The 24,092-nt window shown below is 43.5% G+C and overlaps 1 protein-coding gene and 1 pseudogene across 3 annotated transcripts in view; both read right to left on the reverse strand.

Annotated features, from left to right (window-relative positions):
- Window positions 1-13,959: 13,959 nt before the first annotated feature.
- LOC118659161 lies at window positions 13,960-15,331 on the reverse strand (annotated as a pseudogene).
- A 5,062-nt stretch (window positions 15,332-20,393) lies between these two features.
- ADAMTS2 (ADAM metallopeptidase with thrombospondin type 1 motif 2) overlaps window positions 20,394-24,092 on the reverse strand; it is a 290,963-nt gene continuing 287,264 nt past the window's right edge. For 2 of the 3 annotated variants that reach the window (XM_036313182.1, XM_036313181.1), the window contains one exon: window positions 20,394-23,948. In XM_036313182.1, coding sequence (XP_036169075.1) covers window positions 23,497-23,948 — 452 coding nt within the window. In that variant the 3' untranslated portion in view covers window positions 20,394-23,496. The remainder of the gene's footprint in view (window positions 23,949-24,092) is intronic. The other variant, XM_036313183.1, reaches the window with a different exon arrangement.

Genomic DNA, 24,092 nt, shown 5'->3' on the forward strand with positions numbered 1-24,092 from the left:
ATCTCCCTAGATCACCAGAGGAAGAGACTTTTGGCTCCCATCACAAGTAAGGAAACACGAAACCAAAATATGTGTATCATAAGAGAAAGTAGACAAAGTAGACAAAGATGTAACAATCATTAAGTTGTTAACAGATTTTCTTTGTCTAATTTCTCTTATTTTCAAAGAGACTTGTTCAGAATCTAGGCAAAAGAGGAAGATGTACATTTTCATAGTTTCTTAATAGTCCATTTTCAAAGCAACATGAAAAAGAAAAATATAATTTAACTTATAATACTAGTGGCCCGGTGCACAAAATTTGTGCACAGGGGCGGGGGGGTCCCCTCAGTCCAGCCTGCACCCTCTCCAATTGGGGACATCCCTTTCGCAATCTGGGGCCATTGGCTCCTAACTGCTCACCTGCCTGCCTGCCTGATCACCCCTAACTGCCTCTGCCTGATTGCCCCAACCCCTCTGCCTTCCTGCCTAATTGCCCCTAACCTCTCTGCCTGCCTGCCTGATCTCCCCTAACTGCCTCTGCCTGCCTGCCTGATCGCCCCCAAGTGTTCTCCCCTGATAGCCTGATCTCGCCCCCAACTGCCTCTGCCTGTCTGATCACCCTTAACTGCCCTCCCCTGCCAGCCTGATCTCACCCCCAACTGCCCTGCCCTGCCGGCCTGATCTCACCCAGTCTCTGTCTCTCTTTGTTTTTCTCAGCAGTCCTCCAGGCCTCCCTGCCTCCCTGTCTCCCTCTTCCTCTTTCCTGGCTGGGAGGGGGTGGGGCCAGTGGGGGCCACTCCACCCTCTGCTTGCCCTCCCTTCCATCCAGGCCTCTTCAGGCCCAGTCTGTTTTGTTTTCATCTCTCCATCCCAGTCTCTGTCTCTCTTTGTTTTTCTCAGCAGTCCTCCAGGCCTCCCTCCCTGCCTCCCTTTTCCTCTTTCCCAGCTGGGATAGGGCAGGGCCAGTGGTCGCTAGGCAGGTGCTAACTCTGTTGGTGGGGTCCTCCCAGGCCCTCAGCACACAGGGAGCTGGTCTGCCTGCCTTGAAGCCTGTGGTGCCGCCCGCTTCCTCCAGAGCCAGGTGCGCTCGGAGGGTGGGATCTTCACAGAGGCCTCTCCAGAAACAGGTCAGGGAGGGTGCCTCAGGGCCGATGGGACTGAGGGAAGTGTGGCGAGCTGGCAAGCGTGCCCCACAGAGAGCAAACAGCAGGACCTGCTTGCAGGTTGCCGCGGTGACCAGGCGAGCAGGCAAATGGGCCCTACTGTCTGGTCTCTGCAAGGCCGCTGACAGGACCGCTGATAGGCAGGGTTGACAGGACCGGGGGACTCCAGCGGGGCTGAGGGGACGGGGTGCCGCCATCTTGTGGCTTTGGGCACCACCATAGCCCCTCCTTTTTTTTCCCAGCTCCTTGAGCGGAGGCCAGGGCGGGCTGGAAGCCTGGGTTGCCCCCGGCGACCCAAGCCCTAAGCCCCTCCTTGAGCGGAGACCAGGGCAGGCTTCCAGTCACTCCTTGAACAGAGTCCAGGGCCGGTGGGAAGCTTGGCTCCCTCTGTGGCAGGGAGCAACCCAAGCCTCCTGCTCACTCCAGTTCCATGGCCGCCACTGTCTTCAGTCTTCAGTCTTCGCTCAGCGCCTGTGTGTGCAAATTAACCGCCATCTTTGTTGGGTTAATTTGTATAGTCGCTTTGATTGGCTGGTGTGTGTAGTGGAGTGGCGGAGTGACGGAGTGACGGAGTGATGGTTAATTTGCAGATTTCTCTTTTATTAGTGTAGACTAGAGGCCCGGTGCAGGAATTCATGCATGGATGGACTCCCTTGGCCTACCTGGCAATCAGGGCCTATTGGGGCCAATCAGGCCTGCTGGCCAGGGAGAGGAACCATGAGAGGTTGGCTAGCCATGGGAGGTTGGCTGTGGGAGTGCACTGACCACCAGGGGGCAGCTCCTGCATTGACTGTCTGCCCCCTGGTGGTCAGTGTGTGTCATAGCTACCGGCCAGTTGTCCAGTCATAAAGGTCATTTAGGCTTTTATGTGTATAGAAGGCTTTTATCTATAAAGATATAGATGGGCTATGTGTCTGATATATTTACAGTATTTCAAAGTCATTAAGTTATTTGAAATGTATATTTTGTATATTTATCTCTTCAGGTGATTTGGGCTGTTATCTCATTGGTTATCCTATATAATAAAGAGGGAATATGCAAATTGCCCATCACTCCGCCACAAGATGGTGGCGCCTACAGCGGAGGCAGGGGGTTTACATAACACAAGATGGCTGCACCCATAGTAGAGGCCGAGTTCCTGTAACGGGCCTTAACAAGCAATCAGCAGGGACCTGAGGCTGCACACCGCCCCCCCCCCCCCATGGGGCTTGACAAGGGACCTTAGGCCACACTGCCTGCATTGGCACCAGGCTAGGGGACCTCAGGCTGTGCCTCCCACCCAGTGGGGCTTGACAGGGGACCTCAGGCCACGTCCCCCACCCCGGCACCGGGCCAGGGGACCTGAGGCTACGCCCCCCCGCACAGCAGGGCTTGACGGGGTACCTCATGGTGTGCCCCCTGCCCCAGTGATGGGCAGGGCGACCTCAGGCTGCTCCCCCTGCCCCGGTGCCAGGCCAGGAGACCTCAGGCCGAGCCCCCTGCCCCAGCACCCGGCCAGGGAACCTGAGGCCACACCCCCTGCCCTGGCGCTGGGCCGGGGGACCTAAGGCTGTGCTCCCCACCTGGTGGGGTTTGACAGGGGACCTCAGGTCACACCCCCCACCCAGTGGGGCTTGACGGGGGACCTGAGGCTGTGCCCCCTCCCAGCACCAGGCCAGGGGACCTGAGGCTGCGCCCCCCACCCAGCAGGGCTTGACAGGGCATCTCAGGCCGTGTCCCCCACCCGGTAGGGCTTGATGGGGGACCTCAAGTTGTGCCATCCGCCCCCGCCTGAGAAAATCAAATTAAATTGCATGTGCATGGAAACCCACATACATGAGAAAGTCAGAGATGCTGCAAACATGAGAGATTCAGAGACAAACAGGGAAAATGAGGTATATATGGCGTTCTGAGCTAAAGATGAGGCTTGAGGGCTTTAGAGGGAGAAAGGTTATTTCAGGACAATAAGAAGAGCAGATGTTCAGTAATTAGTAATTTGCCTGCCATATAGATAGGTAAAAAAAGGTTAGATCTGATTTCTTTTTATTATGGGCAAAAACCCTAATTTAAATTTTTCTACATAGTTAAAGGGGAGGAGGCAAATGTTTCTCTTGAGCCCACAGGGTCTCTATTGTTTTTAGCCTCAAAATAACCCACATATGGCAGAGACACTTTTATTTATTTATTTATTTATTTATTTATTTATTTATTTATTTATTTATTTATTTTAATCTTTATTGTTAAAAGTATGACATATGTTCCCCTTTATTCCCCATTGACCTCTTCTAGCCTGCCCACTACTCCAGGCTTTCACCACCCTATTCTCTTTGTACATGAGTTATGCACATATGCATACAAGTTCTTTGGTTGATTGTTTCCCACCCACCCACCCTCCCCGCCTTCCCTCTGAAATTTGATAGTCTGTTCCATGCTTTTATGCCTTTGTATCTATTTTGTTCATCAGTTTATTTTGTTCATTAGATTCCACTTATGAGTGAGATCATGTGATACTTATCTGTCTCTGACTGACTTATTTTGCTTAGCATAATATTCTCCAGGCCCATCTATGCTGTTGCAAATAGTAAGAATTTTTTTTTTTTCACAGCACATAGTATTCCATTATGTAAATGTAACACAGCTTTTTAATCTGCTCATCTGCTGATGGACATTTGGTCTGTTTCCAAATCTTAGCTATTACAAATTGTGCTACTGTGAACATAGGGGTGCATATATTCTTTCTGATTGGTGTTTCAGGATTCTTAGGATATATTCCCAAGAGTAGGATTACTGGGTCAAATAGGAATTCCATTTTTAATTTTTTGAGAAAACTCCATACTGTTTTCCACAGGCTGCACCAGTCTGCATTCCCACAAGCAGTGTACTAGGATTCCCTTTTCTCTTCATCTTCACCAACACTTGTCATTTGTTGATGATAGCCATTCCAACAAGTTTAGGATGATACCTCATTGTAGTTTTAATTTGCATGTCTCAGACATGACTGAATTTTTTTTATATGTCTCTTTTTAACATGTCCACTTTGGAGAGTGTCTATTTAGGTCCTTTGCCCATATTTTAATTGGATTTTTTTCTCTCCCTTTTGTTAAGTTGCATGAGTTCCCTATATACTAGTATTTAGGAAATTAACCCCTTATCGGATGAGTAATTGGCAAATATGTTCTCCCATGCTACCTTTTCATTTTGTTGATGGTTTCTTTTGCCATGCAGATGCTTTTGATTTTGGTGTAGTCTCATTTGTTTACTTTTCTCCATAGTTTCCTTTGCTCTAGGAGATGTATTGGTAAACATATTGCTATGAGAGATGTGTGAGATTTTGCTGCCTATAGTTTCTTCTAAGATTTTTATGGTTTCTCGGCTTACATTTAAGTCTTTTATCCACTTTGAGTTTATTTTGTGTATGGTGTAAGTTGGTGGTCTAGGTTCATTTTTTTTGCATGTTCCTGCCCAATTTTCCTAACACCATTTATTGAAGAGATTGTCTTTACTCCATTGTATGCTCTTGCCTCCTTTGTCAGATACTAATTGAGCATAATGGCTCCTTGTCTGTTTCTGGGTTTTCTCTTCTGTCCCATGATCTATATGCCTGTTCTTGTGCCAGTACCAGGTTGTTCTGAATACGGTGGCTTTGTAGTATAACTTGATAGATTGTAATCTGATTCCTCCAACTTTGTTCTTTCTCAAGATTGCTGCAACTATTCATTTTTTTTTTGTTGTTGTTGTTAGTTTGTTTGTTTTTGGTTCCCTAGAAATTTTTGAGTGTTTGTTTTAGATCTGTGAAATATGCCATTCGTATTTTAATAGGGATTGCGTTGAATCTATAGATTGCTAAATGATGTTAAATCTACTAATCCATGAACATGGTATATTCTTCCAATTGTTTATATCTTCCTCTATCTCTTTTTTCAAAGTCCTGTAGTTTTCGGAATGTGGGTCTTTTACCTCCTTGGATAAGTTTATTTCTAAGTATGTTAATTTTTTTGTTGGAATGGTAAATGGAATTTTTAAAGAAAATTTCTCTTTCTGAGAGTTCATTATTGGTATATAAAAATGCCATAGATTTCTGGGTGTTAATTGTGTATCCTGCTACGTTTCCGAATTCATTTATTAAATCTAGTGGTTTTTTGATGGAGTCTTATGGGTTTCTATGTACAATATCATGTCATCTGCAAATAATGACAATTTTACTTCCTCATTTCCAATTTGTATGCCTTTTATTTATTTTTTTTCTTGTCTGATTACTATGGCTAGAAATTTCAATACTATGTTGAACAAGAGTGGTGCAAGTGGTGCCTGTCTTGTTGCTGGTCTTAGGGGAAATGGTTTTAGTACACTCCCATTGAGTATGATGTTGGCTGTAGGTTTGTCATATAAGGCTTTATTATGTTGAGGTATAATCCCTCTATTCCCACTTTGCTGAGAGTTTTTATAAAAAAATGGGTGTTGGATTTTTGTCAAATTATTTTCCTGCATCTATTGATATGATCATGTGATCTTTGTCTTGCAATCTACTTATATAATGTATCACATTTATTGATTTGAAAATATTGTACCAGCCTTGCATCCCTGGAATGAATCCCACTTGGTCATAGTGTATGATCTTTTTAATATATTGCTGGATCTGAGTTGCTAATATTTTGTTGAGGATTTCAGCATCTTTGTTCATCAGGGATATTGGCCTTTAATTCTCTCTTTTTTTGTAGCATCTTTATCTGGTTTTGGAATTAGGGTAATCCTAAGAATGAGCTTGGAAGGGTCCCTTCCTCTTGGATTTTTTGGAATAGTTTGAGGAGGATAGTTGTTAGTTCTTCTTTGAATCTTTCATAAAACTCCCCTGTCAAGTTGTCTAAACCAAGGCTTTTGTTTACTGGAAGTTTTTTATTATTATTATTATTACTGGTTCAATTTCTTCAGTAGTTATCTGCCTATTCAGGTTTTCTGATTCTTCCTAATTGGTTTGCAAGATTGTATTTTTCTAGGAACATGTCCATTTCATCCAGGTTGTCCAGTTTGTTGGAATATAGTTGTTCAGAGTACTTTTTAATGATACTTCATATTTCTATGGGGTCATTTATTACTTCACCTCTTTTGTTTCTGATTTTGTTTATTTGGGTCCTCTCTTCTTTGTTTCTTGATGAGTCTGGCTAGATGTTCATCAATCTTGTTTATCTTTTCAAAGAACCAGCTCTTGGTTTTATTGATTTTTTCTGTCTCTATGTCATTTATTTCCACTCTGATCTTTATTATTTCCTTCATTCTCCTTGCTCTGGATTTTTCTTGTTCTCTTTCTAATTCGTTAAGTTGTAGGGTAAGACAACTTATGAAAAGTTTTTCTTGGTTTTTGAGGTAGGCCTATAGTGCTATGAACTTCCTTCTTAGGACTGCTTTCACTGAGCAGTGTCCCATAATTTTGGGTTGTTGCATGTTCATTTTCACCTGTTTTCAGGATGATTTTTTAAAATTTCTTCTTTGATCTCTTTGGTAACCCATTCATTGTTTAATAGCATGCTATTTAGTCTCCATGTGTTTGAATATTTTTGAGTGTTTTTATTGTAATTGTTTTCTAATTTCATTTAATTGTGATCTGAGAAGATGCTTGGTATGATTTCAATCTTCTTGAACTTTTAGAACTTGTTTTGTGTCCTAACATGTAGTCTACCTTTGAAAATGTTTCTTGTGCACTTGAGAAGAATATATAATCTGTAGCTTTGGGGTGAAATATTCTGAAAATGTCAATTCCATCTGATCTAGTCTGTTGTTTAGGATTTCTGTTTCTTTGGTGATTTCTTTTTGTCTAGATGGTCTATCCAGTGATGTCAGTAGGGTGTTAAAATTCCATACTATGATTGTATTGCTGTTGATCTTTCCCTTAAAATCCTCTAGAAGTTTTTTTTTACATATACTTAGATGCTCCTGTATTGAGTACATATAGGTTTACCAGAGTTATATCCTCTTGTATCCATCCCTATAGTATTAAGAAGTGGCCCTCCTTATTCTTGTTATGACCTTCACTTTGAGTTCTATTTTGTCAGATATAAGTATTGCTACCCAAGCTTTTTTTTCATTCCCATTTTCCTGGAAATTTTTTTCTATCCCTTTACTTTCATTCTGTGTGAATCCTTTGTTCTGAGGTGGGTCTGTACACAGCATATATGTGGGTCATGTTTTCTTATCCATTCAGCTACCCTATGTCTTTTGATTGGTGCATTTAATCTGTTTATATTTAGGGTTATTATTAATAGGTACTTATTTATTGCCATTCTTATTCTTTATGCCTGTGTTCTTCTCTTTCTATTTATTCTTCTTACATCAGTCCCTTTAGCATTTCTTGCAGTGCTAGTTTTGTGGTAATAAATTCTTTTAGACTTTTTTTTTTGTCTGCAAAGCTCTTTATTTCACCTTTAATTTTGAATGATAGCCTTACTGGATAGAGTAGTCTGGGTTCAGTCCCTTGGTTTTCATTTCCTTGCATTCTTCATGCCATTCCCTTCTGGCCTGAAGTGTTTTTATTGTGAAGTCAGCTGACAGTCTAATGGAAGCTCCCTTGTAGGTAACTTCTATCTCCGTCTTGCAGCCTTTAAGATTCTTTCTTTGTCTTTAATGTTTGCCATTTAATTAATATGTGCCTAGGTGTGGGTCTTTTGGGGTTCATTTTAATTGGGACTTTCTGTATTTCCTGAATTTGAGTGACTTTTCCTTCATCAGGTTTGGAAAATTTTCTGCTATTATTTCTTTAAACTGGTTTTCTATTTCTTTCTCAGATTCTGCTCCTTCTGGAACACCTATAATGTGAATGTTGTTACGTTTCATGTTGTCTGAAAGCTCCCTTAAACTTGCCCCCTGGTTTAAAATTTTTTTCCATGTGTTGCTCTGATTGGGTGTTTTTTCTACCTTGTCTCATTTCCAATTGATTCTCGTTTTTTGTTTCAAGATCTCTTTTCATGTTGGTGTAGCTCTCATTGAGACTCTTATAATTCTCATTAGGTTGCTTGTAGTTCTCACTGAATTTTTTGAGCACCCTTATTACCATTACTCTGTATTCTTTATCTGACAAATTGTTTACCTCCATTTCATTTAGTTCATTTTCTGGTGGTTCCTCCTTTTCTTTCATTTGGGGGTTGTTTCTTTGTCTCCCCCTTTTTGCTGTCCCTTTGTTTTTTTGTCTCTCTGTATTAGATCAAACTGCCATGCCTCCCAGATTTTTTGAAGGGTGGTATTATATAGTAGGTGTTTTGTGGGACCCAGTGGTGCAGTCTTATAGATCTCCTGAGCTGGGTGCTCTAGCAGAGTCCCTTACTTGAGTTATTTGTGTTCTATTGCTATAGTTCGGTCTTGAATGTTATTGTTCTATTTTGGGTGGAATCTCCTCTCAGGCCGACTATATGACTCACCACTGACTACGTCATGTGAGCTGTTGTGGAGAGCTGACCGAATAGAACAAAATATAACAAAACAAAACACTAAACAGAAGAAACAAAACCAAAATGTACACAAGATCATACAGCACCAACAAAAAAGAACCACAAGAGGAGAAAGAATAAGGAAAGAAAAAAGAGAGCAAGAATGATAGAAAAAAAAGAAAGAAAAAATATGAGGAGAAAAGAAAACAAAACAAACAAAAAACACAAAAGACAACAAGAAACGGAGGGAAGCATATGTAGATACAGAGCTGAATTAAAGAAAATAAGAATGAAGAATTAGAAGAATATGGGAAGGAAAATGGTTTAAAATAAAGGAGGGAGAAAATAATTGAAAAGATAAGAAACAAATTGAAAAGGAAAATAGAGGAGAAAGCAGATAGACTTAAAATAAGGAAAATAAAAAATATGAGAAATCAGGATTAAAAGAAAAGAGAAAAAACTGGGTAGTGTAAAAAAGAAAAAAAATGAGTAGGAAAATGAAAGAGGAAAATTAGTTATGAAACAACAGAGACCATAATAATAATAATTTAATAAAGCAGATAAAGAAGATAAATTTAAAAAGGTAAGAAAAAGAAAAGAGAAAAAAGAGAAGAAAAAATGGAGAAAAGGGAGAAACCAAGATGGCGGCATAGGTAAACACCTGAAATTGCTGCCTCACACAACCACTTCAAAAATACAACTAAAAGACAAAATGGACATCATACAGAACTACAGGAAGGCTAGCTGAGTGGAAATTGTACAAATAGAAGAAAAGAGAAAAGCACACTGAGTCTCAGAGGAGGTGCAGAAGTAAAGTGCAGAGGTACGGAGGCACACGCGAAAAGGGCTGACAACTGAGGACTCGGTTGTCTTTTTCAATTGGGAGGGAGACACAAGTTCCCGACAGCCCTGTCTCCAGTTCCGGGCAAGTCTCTGGGGACCCAGACTCATATGGGGAGAAACTGGACTGTCTGGCAGTGGTTGGAACTCGAGGGCGGCTTTCTCTCAGAGGTGCTGGCAGCGAATACCGTGGGACACTGAGACCCAGGACCTCTTAAGGCAGGACTGAGGATCAGCCATAGCTGTTTGCTCCACCCTGTTGGTTCCCTGAGAACCCGCCCTACCCAAGCTGTGCACAGAGGCTTTTGCATATGAATGACCTGGCTCTTTGCAATCTAAAATTACCTAACAAACTGCAGCTGGCTCAGAGACACCCAGAACATCCAAAAGAAAGCCCAAGGCCCCACAGCAGCTTGCAGTGCTTCACAGCTGGGCCTCATCTGGGCACCTCCAAACCCCAAACAAAGAAGAGGAATCTGCAGATCTCTCCGTGGCTCCTGCTGGGTAGCCTCAGGCAGAGGCTAAATTAGCACCTCCTTAGAGATCCAAGTGCCAGTGTACCCAGTGGTCAGAGTGGAACCATCCAGATTACCACTCCTCAGACCCATAAGGGACACACTTAGGGGGCAGACTCAGTGAGCACCAAAGCCCCACTGAAGCAAGACACAGCTGATTCACACAGCCAATTGTCCTGGAGGTCAATTCCTCTCAGTGACACCAACAACAATCAAGGCTTAACTATCACAACATTGTGAACACAACCCACAAAGGGGTGCACCAAGAGTGTCCACCTCAGCCAAACCAGTTTGGCTCAGTGGATAGAGCATTGGCCTGCGGACTGAAGGGTCCCGGGTTCGATTCCAGTCAAGGACATGTACCTTGGTTGCTGACACATCCCCAGTAGGAGGTGTGCAGGAGGCAGCTGGTCAATGTTTCTCTCTCATCGATGTTTCTGACTCTCTATCCCTCTCCCTTCCTCTCTGTAAAAAATCAATAAAATATATTTAAAAAAAATAAAAAAAGAGTGTCCACCTCAGGTAATTGGGGAGGCTGAGCCACGGGCCCTTTAGGACATCTGGCATAGAAAGCCACTCTATCAACACAGGGAAGCATAAAAAATGCGGAGACAAAGAAACAGGTCACAAATGACAGAAATAGAGGAAAGCAAACTACTGGATATAGAGTTCAAAACCATGGTTATAAGGTTTTTCAAGAATTTTCTAGAAACCGCCGATAAATTTAGTAAGACCCTCAATAAGTCTAGTGAGACCCTCAAGGATATGAAAAAGGACAAACTAGAAATTAAGCATACACTGACTGAAATAAAGAATATTATACAGAGATCCAACAGCAGACTAGAGGATCGAAGAATCAAGTCAAAGATTTGAAGTACAAAGAAGGAAAAAACACCCAACCGGAAAAGCAAAAAGAAAAAAGAATCCAAAAATATGAGTATAGTGTAAGGAGTCTCTGGGACAACTTCAAGTGTACCAACATCTGAATTATGGGGGTGCCAGAAGAAGAGAGAGAGCAAGATATTGAAAACCTAGTTGAAGAAATAATGACAGAAAACTTCCCCTACCTGGTGAAAGAAATAGACTTACAAGTCCTGGAAGCACAGAGAACCCCAAACAAAAGGAATCCAAAGAGGACCACACCAAGACACATCATAATTAAAATGCCAAGAGCAAAAGACAAAGAGAGAATCTTAAAAGCAGCAAGAGAAAAACAGTTAGTTACCTACAAGGGAGTACCCATATGATTGTCAGTTGATTTCTCAACAGAAACTATGCAAGCCAGTAGGGAGTGGCAAGAAATATTCAAAGTGATGAATAGCAAGAACCTACAACCAAGATTGCTTTACCTAGCAAAGCTATCACTCAGAATTGAAGGTCAGATAAAGAGCTTCACAGATAAGGAAAAGCTAAAGGAGTTCATCACCACCAAACCAGTATTATATGAAATGCTGAAAGGTGTTCTTTAAGAAGAGGAAGAAGAAGAAAAAGGTAAAGATAAAAATTATGAGCAACAAATACATATCTATGAACAAGTGAATCTAAAAATCAAGTGAATAAAAAATCTGATGAACAGAATAAACTGGTGAATATAATAGAATCGGGGGTATAGAAAGGGAGTGGACTGACAATTCTCGGTGGGAAAGGGGTGTGGGGGTGCGGGAAGAGACTTGACAAAAATGGTACATCTATGGATGAAGACAGTGGGGGGGGGTAAGGGCAGAGGGTGGAGTTGGAACTGGGTTGAGGGGAGCTATGGGGGATAAAAGAGGAACAACTATAATAATCTGAACAATAAAGATTAAAAAAATAAAAAAAATGGAGAAAAAGAAAAGAAAAGTAAAAACAAAAGTGAAGTGGTGTTTGTTTCAGCTGAGTTTAGTATCCCAGGGGAGCTTGCTTTGGCTCCCACTCTTCTGTCTGTCAATTCTGGGCTCCCTATTAAGTATTTAGATGCTAACCACTGTTAGGCACTATCTTTTGGCTTTCAGCAACCTGCTTGAATCTCCAAGAAATGCACCAACTCCACCATATATGTTTTTCTCTATAGTCCTTTGTTGAAAGCAGGAAGGGCGAATCTGCCCTTAGAGTAGGTTTGTTAGCAGCAAGGAGCCCAGGGCTGTGTCAGCACACTTCCCGTGGTTCTCCAGGCTCTGTCTCTTTCCACCTTTGCCTGCTAGCCAGCTATCAATCATACTCAATAGTCTGTTTCTGAAAGTGCTTTAGAGGGGGAGGTGTTATTTAGCTTTCAGGAAATATGGTGGGTGTGTTTCCATGTGCCAGAGCTATTCCTCTGCAAGTGGCCCAAAATATTACTCTGCCCTTGGCTGGACAGATACCAAGGAGATCGGCTGGAAACCTGAAGTTTTTTAGTACTCCTGAGTGGGGAAAACATCAGTCTGGTTCCCAGGATATTGGGACAGTTGGCCCCTCCCCCAATCCAGTCACTGAGGGCTCCTGGAGACTGTTTAAACCCATAAGCTTGGCCTCTGCTTTTGTTTCTTCAGAAAAGCTCAAAATGCAGGGTGTGGCATTCAGGGCACCTGTGGGTAGGGTAGGCTGTATCACCTATGGCAGTTTTTTTTTCTTTTACCTGCCCTCTGGCTGCTGGGAGAGGCTAGTTCCTCTCAAGAAAAATGGCTATTTTGGTTTGGGGCCTATGACCTAACTAGAGGCCTGATGCATGAAATCATGCACAGGTGGGGTCCCTCGGCCTGGCTGGCAGTTGGGACTGATCGGGAGGGCTAGCTGGCCAGGTGGAGGGACTGCTGGAGGTTGGCTGGCCATGGGCGGTTGGCTGTTGGAGTGTACTGACCACCAGGGAGTAGCTCCTGCATTGAGCGTTTGCCCTCTGGTGGTCAGTGCACGTCATAGCAACTGATCAACTGGTCATTTAGTCGCTTAGGCTTTTATATACATAGATGTTCCTGGCTGATGTTCCACTGAGTCTCCCACGATGCTTCCCAGGCCTTTTGAGTCCACTTCTTCCTCCCTGCATCATAGCTTCAGGTGAGTAGTTGCAAATGAAAACTCCTGGTCTCTGGGTTTAGACGTGGAAAAAAGAAAAAAAACACACACATAAAAACCCAAAACTGCCACTTTCTCTCCAACTGGCTCCAGTCTATAGGCTCCAGGCTCTGCTGCAGCCAGCAGCCCTGCTGCCTTTCATGGCTAGATGATAAGGGTGCTGCGAGTCTTGGCTTTGGTGCTTTGGGCTGTGGAGCCCAGCCTGGGTTCCTGGCCTCTATCTTCTGAGGAAAGAGACTCTCCTGTAGTGAGGAGTTCCCTCCTCCCTCTCATCCCACTGGCCTGCCGCCCCTGGTTGCTGGGTCAGCTCCTCTCATGACCTCACCCTTCTTTGTGGTCTCCAAGTGTTTTCTGTCCTTCCTTGATATAATTCTCCCCCTCAGCTGGACCTCAGTTGGTAATTCCAGGTGAATGTTTTCCAATTTAGTTGTATTTCCAGTGTGGCTCCGGGACGAGGCGAACGACAGGTCTGCCTATTCGGCCGCCATGTTTTGGTCTCTATAGTATTTTCTTAGAATCTTTTGCAAATATATGGTGTTGTCACTTTTCCACTTTCATTTCTGATTTTATTTACTTGGGTCTTCTCTATTTTTTTCTTGATAACTCTGGTTAAAATTTTATCAATTTTGTTTATCTTTCCAAAGTCCCAGGTCTTGCTTTCATTGATCTTTGGTATTTTTTTTAATTAATTAATTTATTTTTTAAATTTTAATTTCCAAGGTACTTTATTGTTAAAAAGGTCACAACACTAAGCCTCGGGCTGGTTCTGCCAACACACAAGCTACAAATGCTTGCTTGGCAGCTGAGGGGCGATCTGCGGTAGCATGTTTGAGAATTGAATAAAAATCCATATAAAATAAATATTCAAATAGTTTCCATAGGAACACGTAAGTGTGACCCCGTCGCCTAGGCCTTCCACCTTGTTCCATCTGTGCCACCCCCACTTACAAAGACATTCCAAACTAGCAATCATTAAGTTAAGTGGTCCCCCCAAATCCCTTAAGTCAAGCTACACTCGCGTAACAGCTTCAGGAATGGCGTCTACACGTTCACTCGGGCTGATGAGCAGGCTGCTGGGAAGAGCTCCACCCCGCTCTCCCAGGCACAGGACACAGGCAGGGCGCCAGCGTCCTCCTCCGCCTCGGGTGGGAAGTTGCGGTTCTGGATTTGCTGCATCAGTTGCCATGTCGGCCCTGACATCACGTAATAGATCGTTGGCCTCTGGAACCCATTGAAAGTAGAAGCAGCAGCCACGGTATAAGCACCCATGTTTTCAAAGAGCATCCAGTCCCCCACGTGCATCTCGGGCAAGCCGCAGCGCTCCACGATGCGATCGAGGCCGTCACAGGTCGGTCCCAGATGCTGGATGAGTAGTACTTCTCATCTGGTTTGGGCCTCTTCTACAGCAGGGGCTTCACGTGGGCATGATCGTAGAGGATGCAGTTAAATGACCCGTACACTCCGTCGTTCAGAGCCCGTTTGTCCCTTCAAGACCAGCTTTTTGGCAATGATATTAACCGCAAGTGTGAAAGCCGATGCAACATAGTATCTGCCCGGCTCAGCTATGAGTGTCACTCCCGAGTCTGATGGAAAATACTTGTCCAGGGCTGGGTTGATGACACTGGTGATCTCCTCAAATTTAAGCTTTGCATCCTCAGATCCAGGAAAGCCACCGCCAATGTCCAGCAGGTACATGTTGAAACCAACCTCAGCCCCCATGTCTAAGACACAGCGGGCATCAGAGATGGCTTGCACAAAGGTCTCAGTGTCAGTACAGCCACGGCCCACGTGAAAGCTGACACCGATGTCATCGATGTTGAGCTCCCTGGCCCGCTCCAAAAGCAGCCTGCTGGTCTTGAGTGTGGCACCAAATTTAACACTGAGACGACAGACTGCTTTGGAGTCATCGGTGGCAATGCGCAACACCAGCTTTGCCTTTGGATGTGCCCTGGCAACTTTCATCAGCTCGACTTCGCTATCGAAAGTCATCATCTGGACTCCATTATTGGCAGCGTATTTAATCTGAGACACTTGTTTACAAGGGTTTGCATAGATGATCCTCTCTGGAGGAACCCCAAGACTCTGCACCAACTGTATTTCAGTCTTGCTGGCGCAGTCAAACCCCGTCCCGATGGCAGCCAGGGTCTTCACTATGGTCCTGCTGTCATTGCATTTGACTGCATAAAAGAGGGTAACCCGAAGAAGAGCTTTTAGCCACCGCAGATGTTTCTTTAGAATGTCTCCCAGGTCCGCAACATAGAGGCATCCTTGTCGTCTGAAGAAGAGACTTCATTAATTTTCTGGTCCAGGATGTCCTTGGCAGTAAAGCCCTCATCGAGGAAATGGCAGTCAAACTCTTCATCACTAACGTTGTTCATGTTCATGGTTTCTGGATGTTCCGAAACGCAACACAAAGGAAAATGAAGAGACGGGACTTAGGAAGTTATCGCCAGCTGTTCAGAGGCGGCTCTCCAGGAACTCCCAGTCCACTGGACACGGGTCCTCTCTGTGCAGCAGTGGGAATGCCTCGGAGCGCCGGACGCCTCACGCCGACCCCATGGAGCCGCCTCGCGCGCAGGACCGCCGGCGGCCCCAGTCAGCAGCCCACCTGGCCGCCCGCCGCCTCGCTCCCTCCCGCGGAGACCACCTGCCCGAGTGGCGCGGGAGCGCTGGCAGAGGGGCAGCGGCGGCAGAGGCTGAGGGGACTGACCGGTATTTTTTTTTTTAAAGACTATTTTATTTCTTCTCTGATCTTTATCATTACCTTCTTTCTACTCACTTTGGACTTTGTTTGTGCTTCTTTTTATACTTCAGGTGTAAAGGTAGATTGAGAATTTTCTTATTTCTTGAGATACGCCTTATGTTGCTATGAAATTCCTTCCCTCTTAGACCTATCTTTGCTGCATCCTATAAATTTGGAGTCATTGTATTTTCATTATCATTTGTCTCAAGGTATTGTTTGATTTTTTTCCCCTTAATCTCATTGTTAACCCATTAAGGGTTTAGTAGCCTCTGTGGTTATTTAGCCTCCATGTTTTGTGTGTTTCAGTTTTATTCCTGCAGTTGATTTCTAGTTTTTACCATTGGGATCAGAGAAGATGCTTGATGTGATTTCAGTCTTCTTAAACTGATTGAGACTTGTTTTGTGGCCTAACATGTGATCTATCCTGGCAAATGATCCATATGCACTTGAAAAGAATGTATATTCTGCTACCTTGGATGAAAGATTCTAAAAATATCAATTAAATCCATTTGATCTAATGTATCATTTAAGGCCACTGCTTCCTTGTTGAATTTATGTCTGGGTATGCTGTCTTTTGTGGTCAATGGGTTGTTAAAGTCCCCTACTATGATGGTATTATTGTCAATCACTCCCTTAATGTTCATCAGTATTTGCTTTATATATTTAGGTGCTCCTACGTTGGGTGTGTAAATGTTTACAAGGGTTACATACCCTGTTGAGTTGATCATTATAACATGTACGGTGTATATACATATACAATCTATCTATATATAAAAGCCTAAGCGACCAGCTGACTGGTCAACTGGCCAGTAGCTATGACATGCGCTGACCACCAGGGGGCAGACGCTCAACGTAGGCGCTGCTGAGCTGTGGTCACTTGGCATTGTCAGTTCTCCAGTGACACACTCAGAACCAGAGAGAAGAGAGCCTGATTCCGGGGTTCATCACCCGAGAACTGCCCTCTCGCAATCCGGGACCCCTCAGGGGATGTTGGAGAGCTGGTTTCAGCCCGATCCCCACAGGCCAGGCCGAGGGAGCACACGGATTCGTGCATGGGGCCTCTAGTGTGTATATAAATATATACATATTTCAAACATGCCAAATTTTGCACTTACATATGTGCAGTTTATTGTATGTCAGTTATACCTTAAAACTATTTTTAAAATTGAGTGTGTATTTTGTATCTTTGCTTTTTGATTTAATTTTCTATTCCTTTATATTTTATTAGTCCACAGTGAAATAAAAACATTAAAATTTTATCTTTTGTGAGCACTGTTCTAAGGATTTGCATTGGTGAAAAGATGGAGTCATAATATAGGGTGTCCCCCCAAAATATATACATACTTAACAGCTGATATCTCACTTAATTTTGAAAATGAACTATATGTTAATAAATACTGACTTTATAATCATTTAAAGTGTATATACATTTTTTGGGGGGATGCCCTGTAGATTTGATAAGTTAAAAATGCATGTAGTAAAAAAAAAAAAATAAATGCATGTTGCCGAGCTGGAGTGGCTCAATTGGTTGAGCATCGTCCTGTACACTAAAGGGTGGCTGATTTGACTCCTGGTCAGGGCACATGCCTGGGTTGTGGGTTTGATCCCCTGTTGGGGCACATAGGGAAGGCAACTGATCAGTGTTTCTCTTTCACATGGGTCTCTCTCTCTCTCTCTCTCTCTCTCTCTCTCTCTCTCTCTCTCTCTCTTAGCATGTCCTCAGGTGAGAATTAAAAAAAAAAATGCATGTTGAAATTTCTTGAATAATCATTAAAAAAAGAAAAAGCAGTATATATCTTGAAAACTAACCAAGGGCTAAAATGGAACAGTGAAAAAACACTCAATCCAAAAAAAGGCAAGGAAAAAACACACAAACTAGTCAAGACAAATAGCACACAAGAACACTGGTGTCAGTGATGGCAGTAAATGTAAAGGACTAAATAGTCTAATCAAAATTTTATACATGTTAGGCCATATTAAAATATGTTTACAAAGTAAAAATAGAGCACATAGGATATAGAAAATTTTGAAAGTAAAAGAATAGAATTATATTATGCAGCTACTAAACAAAAGGAAGCTGATATAGCTATATTAATGGGGGAGATGTTTCAAGACTGACATTATTTATGGAAATAACATTGATCAATTAATTTAGATAAAGAGATAATGTTACCAAGAATGAAATAATTAGAAATTTGTGTATTCCCATTAATGTGGCCTCAAAATAGTAAAACGATAGGCAAAATACGATAAAACTGCAAGGAGAAATAGAAACATATACAATCGATGCGAGGTATTAAAACTACTTTCTACCATCCTGGTTGATTTGGCTCAGTGGTTATAGTGTTGGCCCATGGACTGAAGGGTTGTGTGTTTGATTTCTGGTCAAGGGCACATTCCTTGGTTGCAGGTTCCCAGTCCCAGTAGGGCGTGTGTGTGGGAGGCAACTAATTGAAGTGTTTCTCTCACGATGATGTTTCTCTCTCTCTCTCTCTCTTTCTCCCCCTCTTCCCTCCCTTCTACTCTCTCTAGAAATCAATGGAAAAAATATCCTTAGGTGAGGATTTAAAAAAACACAAAACTACTTTCTATCAAATTCATAGACCAAGAAGACAACAAAATCAAGATATAAAAGATATGAATAAAAATATAACAAATTTGACATAATGGACATATGTAAGATACTATATCCAACAATTGTCAATTACATATTCTTTTTGAACAAAGTACAATAGTTACAACAATTGACCATATCCTGGGACATAAAGCCAGCTTCAACAAATTTCAAAGGGTAGAAACCTTTCAGAAAATGTTTTCTGACCACAAGAAAATAAGCTAGAAATTTGTAATATTCCATAACTAGACAATTTCCCAATGTTTGGAAAGTAAGCAACATGCTTTAAAATAACACTAGGCCTAAAAGGAAGTCACAACAAAAGTAATAAAATATTTGGAATGGAATGGTAATAAATGTATGAAATATCAAAATTTTAGGGGTACAGCTTAAGCAGTGCTTACAGGGAAATTTATAGCTATAAATGCATAGAATTAAAAAGAAAGGTTGAAAATCAGTAATCTAAGTGTTCATTTAAAGATACTAGAAGAATGTTAGCTGAACTAAAGCATTGGTAACTTTCATGCACTGTGGGGCAGTCACACCCTGTCTTGGTATATTTTTATGTGTACTTGAGGTTGGACTGTCTTGGGGCAGCCTCCACATGACACAGTGTGGAAGTCTCACTCTGACAGGCCCTGGACCCTGCCTGTATAGTCTCCACTTGGTCATGAATGGATGTGAAAGCTTATACATAGGAGAGTTGAGGAGGTAAGCAAAGACCGCCTAGGACAGTGGTTCTCAACCTTCCTAATGCCGCGACCCTTTAATACAATTCCTCATGTTGTGGTGACCCCCAATTTCATTGTTACAAATTGAACATAATTAAAGCATAGTGATTAATCACAAAACAATATGTAATTATATATATATGTTTTCCTATGGTCTTAGGTGACCCCTGTGAAAGGGTCGTTCGACCCCCAGAGGGGTCGCGACCCACAGGTTGAGAACTGCTGGTCTAGGACATGTATAATTTGGGGTGTGCATACAAATATTTGGATATAAAATCATGGGAGTATGGATTATGAGTAATATCACAAGACTGAAGAAAGAACTCTGTGGAACCATGAGGTATAGAGGGTAAGTTACTGGCCACGTGGCCTCTAAGGCTTAGCTGCTCTGTGCCTGTGAGTCAGGGACTTACACAGTGCACAGAGGAGGGGGTGGTGGCCAGAACTTCTGCAATCAAATAATTTAGCTCCTCTTAACCATCTGTCCACATCTTCAGAAAGCACAGATTGGGTTTTCCTTACCACTTCCTGTGTAACCCAGACCTGTTTTCTAAAAGAACTTCTCTGAGCTATCTGGTTATGAATAACCTTTGTAAACATTTCATCTCAGCCACTTCTGCTTACTCAACTGACCTTCCTCCCCTACTCCGAATACACACACACACACACACACACACACACACACACACACTTCCTGTTCCCTGGTGTAAAGGACAACTGTACTATGAAAACAGAGTCCAAACAAATTACAATGAACAAGATGAGAAATCTTGTGCATCCCAAAGCCACCTGCAGCCCCTGTCCAAACTAGTATGATTTCTTGGTACATGTCGTTGGCCTCCTCCTTGGCTGGGGAATTTTGCACCCTTCAGTCTTCCTTCTCCCCAACACCTGTATCAAAGAGGGCCAGAGCGAATGGACTTGTCTTTTATAGGTAGGGTTACCAAATTACAACACAGGATTCTCAGTTAAATTTGAATTTCAGAGAAACAACAAAAAATTTCTAGTATAAAAATGGAACATATACTAAACATTATTTGTTATTCTCTGAAATTCAAGTTTAACACAACATCTAGTATTTTTCCAGGAAGCCCTAACTATAGCAGAGAAGACGATATAATTGGGGAGGAGGAAGTGTCTGGAGAGTCTTCATCTCCTCTTTGAACTAAAGGATTCCTTGGGAGCTGTGGGCTTACTCAAGTCACCTGGAGAGCTGCCTCCATGCACAGCTGGGAGAGGGATGGGTCCCTCTGGCTGCCTCTCACCCTTCACTGGTCCCCTCCTCACCTCTTGGCTTTTTGAGGGCAGCACATCCTTCCATCTGCTCAAGTCCAAGCTGGGAATGGGGACAAGTGTCATCGAGGTAAGAAACAACACAAGCACGGTGTGCAAAAACACAGACGTTTTGACTTTAATAAGTTATAAAATCAAAGAACCAAATTTTACTATACAGAAAACAGATGTATTGTTTGCTGTGATCAGTAAGATAAAATATGATTGGAGTTCAGCACCGTGATGATTTTTTTGTGCTGGCTGCCTGTCACACAGGAGTACACAGTCACCTGATAGACTTTACTATTGAGCACCAATACACTCCAAACAAAGAAACAAGCAAAAAAACAAAAACAAAAAACAAAACTTAAAATACAAATGAAATGCTTATATGTGAAATTCCATGGGTTTTCCAAAAGCAATATATCAGAGAGCCAGGTCCCAAAATGCTAGCACAAGTCTCCCTGTGAACATAAAGTGATCCTCGAGTCCCTCAGCTGGTTTTTTTAGAATTGTGGACAGAGAACATCTGAATCACCTATGGTGTTATGAAACTCAGCTAGAATAGCTGTGTGGCCTTCCCCACGAGGCAGGAGCTTTGAACACAGGGCTGGCCGGCTGGCCGGCCGGCCGGCCAGCCGGACACTGGCTCTGGAAACTCAGCACTGTTGCTAAGCCTGCTCTCCAACTGTCCCAAGCTCAGTGATTTTCAGTTTTTCAGAGCTGCATGGACTGCATTCCTTGGGGAGAGACCTCTGAGGACTGCTTACTTCTGGAGAACTCCGGATATATGGTCCAAGGCACTGAGTATGGCATGTTAGGACATAGCCTTGCTGGCATACAGCTTCCAGAGCACATCTCTCTCCCGCTAGCCAAAGATAGGTACCATGGCAATGTCCCAGCTAGGGGCTCTCCAAAGACTTCCAGCCCCAAGATATGTAGTCCCACTTTGCCAGGATCTGGGAGTAGACCGTTCTGATTCTGAGGCCCCAGGCTGGGTAAACTGAGTAATACTCTCTGGACAGGGTTAATCACCCCAAACTTTCTTTACATCATTCCAAGACAGACCCAAGCAAGAACTGCCCAGTCTTTCAGGCCGTGACTAATACCAGCTGCCATGAGAGAAAGCAGAGGGACCCATTTCCTAATTATAATGACAGGATTGTGAAAGTACTGTATACCACACCTTACTAAAGAAGAAGTGATACTATGAAAGATGTTCAAAACGTTTTCTCCAGTTTAGTTCTTAGGAGTCAGCAAACTCCTTTAGACATTGCACAGTGTCTGAGCATGTGTGGGGCATGGTGGCAGAAAGAGAGGGCAGCTATGCCAGGGGACGAAAAGGCTGGTCATCACTCAGTTGGACAATTAAGTATCATCCCAGATACGGTTCTCACCATGTCCTATACCCTTTCTTTGTCCCTTAGGCTACCCACACAGACACACTCACACACATGCACAGATTCACACACACAGACTGAGCACCTCAAAACTCAATATAAAGTTGCTGTCATGGTGCTTTCTTGAGCCTCAGTATTATTGTCCATATAATGGGGACTTAAACAAAAAAGAGTTCTCTAAGACCTGACTGGCAGGAATAAAAAGGCTCTAGAACTCTTGTGGGTATGAAAAGCCTAAGAATTATGTGTTAAAGGAGGCCCAGCTAAGGAGCTAATGTGCCCCCCAGGTCTTATAATTTTGGGAAATTTAAGCTGCATGTTAATATCTATGCAGGGAGAGGTAAAAATTAGCCATTGTTGTCCCACCCATCCTCACCCACTCCCTTCTTATTTCTCGCTCATTCACATCTTGCTCACAAAGCACCATTCTGCCGAAATAAAAACTGTTACTGTTTGGAAAGAGCAAAAGATACATCGGGCTCTCCCCACCTCCCACCCAATGCCTCCCATCAGAGGACAGATCTGGCAGTTCCTTATTGAAACTTCTAAGGGATGAAAGTGGGGGCAGGGCTGGGGGGCTGGAAGGCTCCAATAGGGCAGGCTTATCCCCCACAAACAAGACTGGTGTTCAGAAGCATACCCAAGACTAAAAAGTCCATTGTAGGTCCCTCAGGCACTCCCACCCCTCTGGGAGAGAGACAGCCTTGACCACTCACTGGACTTCCCAGCACAGTGCATGCCTATCAGCCTTCCCAACTCTTGTGGAAGGGGAGAGCCCCTCTGAGCTGCAGGGCCGAGGCCAGGGTGGCCAGATGGGATAAGCAAGGCCAGGGTTCATGGAGAGGAGAGAGACCTGGGAGTGCACCCCACTGGCCTATCTCGCAGAAAACGTGACCCCCATTTTAGATCAATCCTCAAGCCAGAGTTAAAGGATTCCTGGGACTTTCCCAGGAAGAAATGGGCAGTGTCACAGCTCAGAAATAGCTGAGATAGCACAGCTGGTGAGCACCAAGTGGGTCAGATGGCTTCCCCTAAGTCCTTAATTGGCCAGGCTATGTCAGGCCATGCCTGAGACCAGAGGCTGCAGCCTGGCGGCCCTACACCCTGACAGACTCCTAGCCTCCTCAGAGTATTTTGAGCTGATCTTCAGACAGAATTTTCACATGAAATCTAGACTTCTAGTGAAAAAGCATGCTATCTGGCAGCAGGCCAGTTCTCACAGAGGCAGTAATGCTAGACACTCAGCAGCTCTCAGGTTGGTCCTGGTCCCCAGCTGCCACCACACTCATCCTTACCACCTGCCTGGCATTGAAGGCACTGGAGTCCACAGCCTCAACCTCAATGTGCTCATCTTAGTAACTGGGAAGTTAGTGAATAAATCATTGTTTCCTAAGAGTCCCCATGGGGCTTGTGTCTAGGCCTGGGGATTAGAAGGACATGTCCTGTGTTTCTAGAAGGGTTGTCACTACTGGTTACTGCTCAGAAACTTGAGGCAAATGTCTTCTTTCTCCAAGTTATCCTCCCTCACTGACAAAGGCTGTAGGCTCCACATTCCTCTCTACCCCAGTCCCATAGTTCAGGATTTGGAACATTCTGGGGCTGGGACACCCATGTGCTCTCCTTGTTGCCACATGTTCACAACCATATATATAATACACACATATCTATTTTTATGTGATTCTCCCTCTGTTACCTCAAAACTTTTGGGACTCAGGAATTGTGACTTAATCACCATGACACAGGATTTGCCATCCCATGGAATATCTCTATAAGCAAGAAAAAAAATGCTATTGATGCTACCTTTCCATTTTATTAGAACTATCCGAGGATCTCTTTCTTCCTCATCTCATCAATGAGCTCTTGGATCCTTTGGTTTCTGGTCTTCTCATATGGACTTGGCCGTCGAGGGATTAGGTTGGGTGGCTGGACTTCATTGTTCAGACCATTGATTTTGTAGGGCACGTCAACAGCATTGGTTTCTGGGTGATCCTTAGTGGCATTGGTGCTGGAGGCATTGAGAGGCACCTCCAAGGGCGTGCCTGGCGCAGGCTGCACCTCCATGACTAGAGTGGGGACTGGAAGGGTGGGCATGAGCTCCTCAATGTCATTATGCTTCCCAGGCGGTGGCCTTGCCCTGTCATCCACATCAGTGAGGTTGTCATGCAGGTTACAGGACTTGCAGCACAGCTTGTTGTAGCCTGGGATGGAGCAATAACGAGACAGAACTTCCATCCTACAGAACATTGACTTGTCGCCTTGGCAGTGGCCCTCTGAAAGAGAAAAGTGGGACAAATAACCGAAGGACAAGATAAGGGAAATGTTGTGTTCCTATAGGGAGCAGCTTGCTGCAGGAGACATTTGAAAGAGCCCAGAGACAGTGCACAGGCAAGAGAGCTCACAAGGAAAGTCTATGT

The sequence above is a fragment of the Myotis myotis genome, unplaced genomic scaffold (assembly GCF_014108235.1).
Source record: "Myotis myotis isolate mMyoMyo1 unplaced genomic scaffold, mMyoMyo1.p scaffold_m19_p_6, whole genome shotgun sequence".
In the NCBI taxonomy this organism is placed as follows: Eukaryota; Metazoa; Chordata; class Mammalia; order Chiroptera; family Vespertilionidae; genus Myotis; species Myotis myotis.